Source organism: Pollicipes pollicipes, unplaced genomic scaffold (genome assembly GCF_011947565.3).
Source record: "Pollicipes pollicipes isolate AB1234 unplaced genomic scaffold, Ppol_2.1 Scaffold_4740;HRSCAF=5597_pilon_pilon_pilon, whole genome shotgun sequence".
Taxonomy (NCBI): domain Eukaryota; kingdom Metazoa; phylum Arthropoda; class Thecostraca; order Pollicipedomorpha; family Pollicipedidae; genus Pollicipes; species Pollicipes pollicipes.
The window spans coordinates 221758-232068 of record NW_023596545.1 but is presented as its reverse complement, the minus strand read 5'-3'; the positions used below and the strand labels follow the sequence as shown (position 1 = coordinate 232068).

The 10311-nt window shown below is 51.0% G+C and overlaps 1 protein-coding gene across 1 annotated transcript; it reads left to right on the top strand.

The window, feature by feature from the left end:
• Nucleotides 1-271: 271 nt before the first annotated feature.
• LOC119098700 (prohibitin-2-like) lies at nucleotides 272-8329 on the top strand. The gene is made up of 7 exons (XM_037221699.1): nucleotides 272-522; nucleotides 3861-3986; nucleotides 4680-4906; nucleotides 5335-5460; nucleotides 6894-7001; nucleotides 7534-7611; nucleotides 7952-8329. The coding sequence occupies exons 1-7, from the start codon at nucleotides 408-410 to the stop codon at nucleotides 8051-8053; spliced, it is 882 nt and encodes a 293-aa protein (XP_037077594.1). The 5' UTR covers nucleotides 272-407; the 3' UTR covers nucleotides 8054-8329.
• The last annotated feature ends 1982 nt before the right edge of the window (nucleotides 8330-10311 follow it).

Genomic DNA, 10311 nt, shown 5'->3' with positions numbered 1-10311 from the left:
ACATTAAGGGGCCCAACTCAACATCAGGGGACAGGGTCCTCACATAAGAATACGAATCGACACCCGTGGAGATGCGTGACGCTCCGAAACCTTTCATAAAATGATTTTAGATTCAACTTTTCTTGCCATTTGTTATTTTCTTAAAAAACAGATTTGGGTGTTCATACATTTCTGGCGTATAGTAGACGTAATAATTTGTGACATGTGGTACGCGCAGCTATCGCCGCAGTGTGGACTTTTGCCGTGTTTCCATCGCCGAGAACAACCGTTTATTACCTAGCGGCTTACGCGGACAGCGTCCCCCACGGTCTGCTTGCGGCGTCCTAGTCATTTCAGGCAGAGGTGCTCTGTTTGTGTGTGCTGCAATTGCGTTGGCGTTTTTGGTGCCGGATTAACACGCATTTAATATGAATAACTTGGCAGGGCAGCTGGGTAAAGCCCCTAAGGGTCTCGGCCTAGGTCTAAAACTTCTTGGCGTCGCTGGAGCCGGCGTGTATGGACTCTCACAGTCCACATACACTGGTAAGCTATTTCTATTATGATTTATGATCCTATGTGCGACATTTGAAAATTTTTTTCTTGCTAGCCTACTTCATCTGATACCCGCAGACATACAATGCAGGTGTTACATGGTGTTTCAGCTCTTATTCTGTCTGTCAAAAATCCATTTATTGCAAAGGATGCCTACTTGATATGCCTGGTTGGCTTGTTGAACCTCTCATGTGTGTGCATATCTCAGCCTGGACAATTTGCATAGAAGTTTGTATTTTCATAAGAAATGTTTTTGTAGCTACTTTGCCAAAATTTATTTTTTCAACCCAGCATCATGATTTCTTGAAATATTTCCTCTACATGCTGAAATTTGTAGTGATTGTGCACCAAACCAAGCACTTCAAGGTGTGGGCTATGATACTTGCTTTTAGCTGTGAAGGGGTGGTCAATAACTTCAGGTACACCTATAAACTCTGACAACCCTTCCTCCCCTGGGTTGCAAACTAGGCATTCTGGGGAAGACCCCTGGTTGCAATGTGTTAAGCACACTGCCTCTAAATAGTAGCATCTTGTTGGCCTCTAGTTGGGCTAGATATCAGACACAGACAAGGGATATGTTCTTTGCCACAAGAGGCATCCAACAGCATCCAGCTTTAGAATTTAAGCTGTTATTAAGGATTTTAGCATAGGGGCAACCTGAGTAATGTAACTCCAATATCTCCCTTCCCTTCCCTATGTTATGCTTTGGCTGTGCTTTCTCATAACCCCCTTTCTCATATCCATGTTAAGCATAATTTAAGTACAAGCCCTATGTGACCACCCATTAGTTCTCACAATAATTGACACCAGGACATACAACATAAGGTCGGAATGCAGCAAAAACCACAGGGATCCTTCTATGCCTTATATTTCTCTCCCAGTATTACATATGTGGTTTTTGAGGTTGTGATATAACAAATGATTGCAGCTCTGCAATTGACACCCATCTGATTGTGAAATACTCCCCATGTGGGCTGTATCCCTAGAATACTTTTAAATTAAACCTTTTCCTGTCATCATTTGATATTTAGCTGCATATTTTTAAAATCATCTTATGAGCTAACAATGATCATCTCAGAAGGCTGCTTGTTCCAGTGGTCTTCTGCCTGTTGCTATAAAGGATGCCACGATATAGCTCTGCTGTGGTTGCTTTACCTTATGTTAATGCCCCTCTGTGTTGCTTTAATAGGGGTTGCTGAGCACATCAGCCACAAAAGGTCATGAGCATGTAGTTTTGGTTCAGTTGAAAGATAGTCCTTAGATAACTGTGTTTGATGTTAAGCAAGCTGTGAGACTTAAATGGGGCCTCTCCTAAACCAACTTTATTTAAGCAAAACATTCAGTGTTGCCAGTGCTTGTTGATAGAACAAGTTTCCAAGACCATTTCCAAGTTTCCAAGTTTCCAAAACCATACAATTTACCTGCCTGTCTTTACCCTCTCTAAAATCCAACAATCCTTTTCAAAGCTGAGGCTCAAGGCTAAGCACAGCGGTCTGAATGAAGCCTTTCAATTACAAAAAAACCTTTGTGTAATTATTTTTTTACTTTTGCATCTTGCATCCCTTTTAATGACACCAAACATCCAACATTCATTTTACCCTTGCCTCAACAGACATCTTATGCAGCTATCTTACTGTCATCAAAAACACAAGTCCACTTCCTTCTTGATTAAACTTACTCTTACTATAATGTTTGAGTCCCTGGTAGGTTGTGTACATTTATGCATGATCTTTCACTTATCAAAGGTGAATTCAATTTGCAGCATTTCAGTCAACTTAACAAGATTTTGTCTACCTTGAACATTTTTTCTTTAAATCATCTGCAAGCTTCAAAGCCACGCTGTATGGCTTACTTTTAGTGCTGTGTGCAACCATAATTAGCGATGGGTTATAATGGTTTAACGAATATATGATGAATGTATTTAAATATAAATGAGCAATCATGACAACCATAATGATCACTTTTATCATGCTGATAGTAATAAAGACCAAATCCTGCGGAACCCCTACCAAAGACACTGCCCTATCATTAATTTTGGCCACTTGATTAATAAATGAATGTCACCCTTCTGTTATCCTGAAGGCCCAGTTCTATGCATTTTACCAAACTGCCAATAATACCATGACGCTCAAGATAAATTTAGATCATTTGTGAGGAATCACACCAAAAATCTTACTCAAATTGAGAGATGGGGTATGAACTCGGTTTCCCTGATCCAAATGCCTTGTTAGTTCCAGGGATTCTAAAAGATTCGCCGACCATGAGCAGCCTTGCTATGCTGATATCTATAGTTAATCCATGTCTTTCTAGGGATTCCTTGGCCCTATTTCTGATAATTGACTTTAGCACAGTGCAGACCAAAAATGCAATATTTACTGGTCTGTAGTTTTTTAAAACACCCTCCATTCTTCTTTACAATAGAAACTGTGTCTGCCTTCCTGTAATCAAAGGGAATCATGGTTTCAGAAAGCACAATGAAATTAAGAAATCCAAGCCCTTCTCTGAGAAGAACAGGATGTTGTATGTGGGAACACGTGGTACCTAGCCTGCCAGTGAAAGTAACAATGATAATTTTAACACCAGTTCAAGTTTAAGGTGCTGCTTCAGCAGGCTCATCATCCATGATTTGCGAGCAAACATTGTTGCATCATCACAGATAGACTTGCCGCCTTCTCATCCCGCTTCTATCTTAACAATGCATAGCATTATACAGTGAACACTGTTCTCCAAACCCTCACCTATATTCAAATCATGAATTAAAACTTGACATCTGAGAGGATGAGTTCAAACAATGATTCCTGGTTTGTTGGTTTTGGTACAATGGGTTCAAGGATAAAAGTCCTCAAAAGTTTCTGAACAGTGTCTGGTTAGGCGAGCTGACTCATATCCCATCAGATGAAAGTTATCCAGAAAGATCTTCCTTTGAAAGTTCATAGATACTCGTTATGGGCGCCAAATGGCCACCGCAGTCGCCGCGCCCATGAACTCCAATCAACAACAACAAAAGTTCATAGATATTTGTCACAATTGAGGTGATCATGTACTATTGCTAGGGAGAGCTCATGATTGGTCATAAGCTCCCATGCTCAACATATTCATATTATTTCCATATAGACCAACTAAATGCAGATAGATGCTACAAATGCATGAATGGAGGAGCTACCTTTGTAGTGCTGAATTCAGTTAACCCATGGCTGCTGCCCATCCTGGTGCGAAGTGAACCGCGGGTATCAGCGATCATGTTTCACTAAGTGGCTTGCTGGCTGTCAGGAGTGTGTAAGGGCTATGTTTGACATGTTTCACTGACCTTGTATGTGTCCCTCCCACAGTGGACGGAGGTCACCGTGCCATCATCTTCAGCCGGCTGGGCGGCATTCAGAACACCATCTACACGGAGGGTCTGCACTTCCGCATCCCCTGGTTCCAGTACCCCATCATCTACGACATCAGGTCAGGTCATTACCAACGGCGTTGATCATGGGTTGAGTTGGATGGAATGTGACGCAATGGGACGTAAGTGGACAGATGCTGTTGGTAGCAATCAGAATAAGCATGCTTATTACCTTACAGCTTGAGCCAATAATGGTGATGTAATCATAATTGGTCATGATAAGCTAATGGTGGTCACTTCGGTTTTGGAAATATTGTCTCGATTCCCAGTGCTGTATGGTGTGTATCCGTTTAGACAGATGCCGTTCACCGACAGATCACACGACACCGACTTGGCACATTTCAAGTGCTGTCGCTGACGTCATGGGCTCACGCACACATGCCTGGGACCGTGAGCAGCGATCTCTAATGACGTCATGGGCTCACACATACGCCTGGGGCCGTGAGCAGCGATCTGAACTGACGTCATAGGCTCACACATACGCCTGGGGCCGTCAGCGGCGATCTGAACGGACGTCATAGACTCACACATACGCCTGGGGCCGTGAGCAGCGGTCTGTTCTGACGTCATAGGCTCACACGTACGCCTGGGGCCGTGAGCGGCGATCTGAACGGACGCCATAGGCTCACACATACGCCTGGGGCCGTGAGCAGCGGTCTGAACGGACGTCATAGGCTCACATATACCCCTGGGGCCGGGAGCACCAGCCCTATGCTCGCCGCCGTCCGCTCACCGGGCCCGCCTGCCGGCTGCGCAGGTCGCGGCCCGCGCAAGCTCTCCTCTCCGACCGGCTCCAAGGACCTGCAGATGGTGAACATCGCGCTGCGCGTGCTGGCGCGGCCCGACGCGCTCGCCATCCCGCGCATCCACCAGCAGCTAGGCAGCGACTACGACGAGAAGGTGCTGCCCTCCATCTGCAACGAGGTGCTCAAGTCGGTGGTGGCCAAGTTCAACGCGTCGCAGCTGATCACGCAGCGCTCCCAGGTCAGCGGCCCGGCGCCGGGCGGCGGGGGCGAGCCTGCTGCGCGCTCCGCAGCTGCCGGACCGGGCGGCCACACTGCTCTTGGAGTTGGCTGTGGTGCTGCTCGCGTAGCGCTGGCACGCCTGTTAGGGACGCCTGCAGCTGATGGCGTGGCGCTGGTACGCCTGTTAGGGACGCCTGCAGCTGGTCGCGTGGTGCTGGTACGCCTGTTAGGGACGCCTGCAGCTGGCCGTGTGGCGCTGGTACGCCTGTTAAGGACGCCTGGAGCTGGCCATGTGGCCCGTGGCCTGCCGTGTGATCGGCCACGGCGCGCCGGAGTGTTCGCTTGTTGGACTGACCGTGACTGGTCGGCCTTGCCGGGACTGAGTGTCGCCGACCTGCGTGTGCCGCCGGCTGTGGACGCGGGTGCTGACGCGGCGCCGTCCGCCAGGTGTCGCTGCTGATCCGGCGCGAGCTCACCGACCGCGCCCGCGACTTCAACGTCATCGTCGACGACGTGTCCATCACGGACCTCACATTCGGCAAGGACTATACGGCCGCTGTGGAAGCCAAGCAGGTGCGGCGCCGCGGCCCCCGCGGGCCCGGGAGAGGGAGGGAAACGTGTTATTCGTCGGGTGACCGGATGTTGGGAGATGTTTAAAATGATGCAGCCCGCGCTCTGGACAGACCCATGACCGGAACTCATTGTAGCTCGTGTGACATTGTGATTCGTCACCGGATGTGGTCGCTTTGACAATAGTGTGTGTTGGCAATGTTGCAACGACTAGTAGTCCTGCATTAACATGCGCTCGGTGGGGGAGGGTCGAATTGACCCCCGCCCCCCCCCCCCCCGAAGGTTTTTCCAGAATGACTTCCGAACGGCGTGGCGTAACCGCGCCAAATTTTGCATAGCTATAGGCAATTGCATAGCGCATCGTTTGGTACAAAAAAGATGGATGTACCTTGTAAGGTACATACCTGTACTTTGTACCTTGTAAGGATGTACCTTGTAAGGACCTATGACAGGTCAAAGTCGGGCCATGGTTTCAGCAGTCAATTTCAAGGGATTCGCTCAATCTGATGCAACAACGGAGTGTTAGACGAAGCCATGCATCTCTTAAATGCTTTCTTAGGCAACAGAAATATGGAATGAGCAAATTACGTTGACCTAAGGTCAGGCCAAGGTCAAAATAAACCTGTTTTAATACTCTAATGCTTGCTGTATGGTTAGTTTCTGGTGCTCATTTCGAATTTATTGATAACAGGAACCGCATCATATGCCTTCCACGGACTTCCTAGAAGTCAAAACAGGTCATTGACCTGAGATGACCCAGGTCGACATTTTGTTTTTAGGGAACATAGTCCCTAGCGTAATATTTGTTGTTATTTAAATGCAAAACTCTGAGCAGTCTTGTATGACTTTGGTCGCCATGACCTTCAAAAGGTCAAACAAGGTCACTGACCTGGAATGGGTTGTGTCCTTTTGCTTAGAAACAGTTATCTAGGTTCTGTGGGCACTAGGAGACCAACCTGGAAATTGACCTTGTTCGACCTTATTTGACCCCAAGGTCATGCCCTAGGGACCTCAAGATGTGACCTAAGTGAGTTCATGCACAGGTCAACACACCCTGTAAATTTGGTGTCTCTAGCCTCCTTAGTTCGCGAGATCTCGGGGGGGGGGGTTCAAATTGACCCCCCATCCGAGCGAAGCCGGCCGGGCACCGAGCGCGTGTTAAGCAAGGCCATTTGCAACTCATGAAAACTAAATGCACGGAATTCCGCCGTATCATGCCAGTCTGGCTGCCACAACGTGTATTGACTCGAACCATACTTTCATTTGATAAGATGAACTATGTTGAATTTGCGATTATCATTAACCGTTATCTGCAGTTACCGACCGAAGCCCAGTTAGAAGTGAGCGCTCACCAGGCGTACGTCTTTACCCTTTCTGCCGAAGCCTGACCCCAGTTGTCGGCCGGTGGTGACGCTGGGACGTGCCGCGGTTCACAGGTCGCCCAGCAGGAGGCGCAGCGGGCGGCGTTCATTGTGGAGCGGGCGATCCAGGAGCGGCAGCAGAAGATCGTCCAGGCCGAGGGAGAGACGCAGGCCGCCGAGATGATATCCTTTGAGCCGATGCAGGCTGCGCATGCGCCCTACTCACCTAGGCGTCTTGGAGATGTGTGTGCAAGCTGTGTTGAGTTTCACCCGGCATGATCACTGAGTTCGGAATGATGAGGAAAGGCGAATCCGACGCCCACGCGCCGTGCCCTCTCGACTGGGCTCACCGCTGACGCCGTTAGTCGTGTGAAATCTTGGCGGGCGTCCCGAGACCGGGCGCCCGCTGTAAGGCCGCACGTAGACACATGACGCGACCGCCATCTGTCCGGGCGGTCAGCGAACTTCTGACCGTCCGGGCGGCCGTCCGAGGCCGCCACAGTAACGTAGGCAGCGGGACACGTGTGAGTGGCGGCTGACGACGGTCCGGTGGCGGCGCGTGACATGGGGACGGGTGGGGTAGCAGGGCACGGCGCAGCGGCCACCGGTCGAGAGCAGGCACGCGCGCTCGGCTGAAGAGATCTTTGGTAATCTGACCTCGGTGTGTGTATGTGGCGTCGACGAGTTCAGGCGGACTTCCTTGACTGGTGCGCACGTGGGTAAGGCGATCAGCCAGAACCCGGGCTACCTGAAGCTGCGCAAGATCAGGGCCGCCCAGAACATCGCACGCACGGTAAGCAGCGTCGCGAGCGTGTCCGTATGGGAGAGCCAGATCGCCTCCATGTACCGTGGTACCGCGGTATGGGTGCCGGCGCGCCGGGCACCAGCTCACTGGATCAATGGATGGTTTGATACCTGTCACAAGAAGAGCCGATTGCCTACGTAGCACTTCGCTAAAGTTGATTGCGCGTTTTATGTAAGTCAGTCTTGCAATGTGGTCGTCACATAACTTACTTGCGGTCTGCATGTTCCCAAGAGCTGCCGCTGGCTGTTGTGTCGGCGAGGGCGTCGATGCCGGTGTCGTCCAGGTGGCGCTGCTACGCGCGAGCTGAGCGGCGCCGCCCTGCTCACAGGTGGCCCAGTCGCAGAACAAGGTCTACCTCAATACGGGCACGCTCATGCTGAACATCAACGACGATCAGTTCGACGCCAGCGCCGACCGGCTGAAGAAGTAGTCGTCGCCTTCCCGCGGGACGGTGGCGAATGTTGTGCGCGGATATGATTGGGACGTGGGTTCGAATCCTGATTCGGGCCGTTTTTTTGTAGACCCCGGGCTGGCGGTGGGGTTTATGACTGCTGTAGCCGTTGTGGCTGGATGTTCACGCTGACGCTGATCGGTTCTGAGATGCTTTTTGGATCGGTGTGCTGGTGCGATGTGTAACCTCCGGTTCTGTCCAGGTCGTGAGGCACCGCTGACTCGGTGAAAGTCGTCGATCCGCGTTGTCCCTGAAGCGCGAGTTTCATCGAGTAAGCGTGCTTCACTCCTCCGCTCGTGATAGGTGCGCTCCCGGGAATGACAGTGCTGCTGTGTCATGTGACCACTGGAATAAATGCATTACTACAGATGATTGTCGTTGCTCTTCCGACGCTAGCCAGAACGGCGGGTGTCCGCTGTTTTCATCTAGGACTTATATGTGGTGTGGTCAGATCTTTCTGCTTTGGCCTAAGCTTTGGCCTACCGTGCGCTTGGGTTTCTCAGGTCACTGACTGATCACTCAGGTCCGGTTTCCACTGATCGGGGTTCATTGTCGCCACTGATCGTGAGCTGCAGTAAACAGGGAGCGTCCAGCTGGAGTAAGTGTGGCCGGAGTGCAGTGCTGCGCGCACAAAGCACTGCTCGATGCGGGAGTGGGCCTCGCAAGCAGTGCGCGAGCTGCAGTAAACAGGGAGCGTCCAGCTGGGTAAGTGTTGCCGGAGTGCAGTGCTGCGCGCACAAGGCACTGCTCGACGCGGGAGTAGGCCTCGCACGCAGTGCGCGTGACTTACGGAACATTTGTGAAGCTTCGCATCGATCGCCATGGGAGATCTGAATTGGGTTAGGCCTTCTCGCTTCGGGCGGCGCAGCCACGCCGCGTTGAAAGTCTGGTGTGCCTTCTCACTGGTTCGTGGTGCGAACACTTGCCAGTCTCGATTGTTGAAACCCAGACAATTCAGCTCATCACACTTTTATTAAAATGCCCTTAACTTCGCAAAATACGAGCACATTTTAGCGGTTTCAAAGCACGTGTCGTGTTTGTACTGGGTACGTGGGTGTGTACGCCAACAAAACACACTGTGCCGTGTATCGTCCCAGCACACAATGACAGACGGGTCTCGAGCGAGGTCGGCTGGCGTCGGCGGCGCGAAGAAGACCCGACGGCAAGGTTTGCGGAGAAGCAATCGCAGCGTATTGCTTGGAGCGCATGGCTACTGATCTGAGGAACGCGGGCGCCAACGTGTTCTTCATCGCAGCCACACAGATATAAACCTGAACATCTCACCTCTGTCAGCTGCGGGGAGGGCGAGTCAACATAGAACCTCTTCAAAGGCAATGGCGTACAGCTGCTGGTTACGACTAGTAGACAGAGAGTTAAACCTATAACCAACCGAGGTATCTATATACAGAACGACCCACGACACGCACAACACGGCCCACTTACAGAAACTTGTATTGCGGTGTTGACTGAGGCGCGTCAGCGCACAAATCCGGCGTGGTGAGGGGAACCGGCGTGAACAAACCGCCATCAGCAGGGGCTGCTGACCATGTGTGTGCAGACCGGAAACCCAGTGACGTTGCCTGTCAGCGGCTCGCATCCACCTGCGGCCTTTACCCCACGGCCCATTGCTTGCGAGGCCCGCGAGGCCTTCCCATCGGCCTCCATTCATTTGTTCTGAAAGAGGAGCATCCTCCGAACCAGTCTGTCCGACATGGGTATATCTCCGTGTCGAGTATGCGATCTTAATGCAACCAACGGCCATTTCCGAAAAACGAAACCCCTGACATTCATCCCTTTTTGAATACCGTCCTACAAACATTGGGCAACGTGCCATGTCACAAGTGTCACTGATTCCTCACATTGATGGCTTAAAAATATACATGTTAAGTAAGGGTGAACTGCTTCGGCTCACACGCTCCCAGAATGTGAACGGAAAATGGCGCACATTGCCGTCTCGCTTTTTGAGATGGGGTACGAGTCGTGAACGCAAGGAGCTGGGTTCGGTTCCCACGCAGTGTCGCATTGACTGGTCGCTGGTGGGAACCGACTTGCGAAGGTGGTGACCGTCCCAGTCGCACACGTGGACACACTATAACCATAACGCTTTGCTTGTCATCAACGCCCGCTTTGGCAGTGACTGAAGGCGTGGCTACTCCGTATGCAACACGCTCACTTGGACACATCCGCCTATAGCTTGTCGGCAGTGTTGTATGGCAGACGTAAGTATGGGCGGCGCG

Excerpts from the sequence above, each read along its gene's own strand:
- LOC119098700 (XM_037221699.1), top strand. The coding sequence starts at position 408 with ATGAATAACTTGGCAGGGCAGCTGGGTAAAGCCCCTAAGGGTCTCGGC. Across the intron at positions 4,907-5,334 it reads TGATCACGCAGCGCTCCCAG|GTGTCGCTGCTGATCCGGCG; the intron begins GTCAGCGGCCCG and ends GCCGTCCGCCAG. Across the intron at positions 5,461-6,893 it reads CCGCTGTGGAAGCCAAGCAG|GTCGCCCAGCAGGAGGCGCA; the intron begins GTGCGGCGCCGC and ends CGCGGTTCACAG.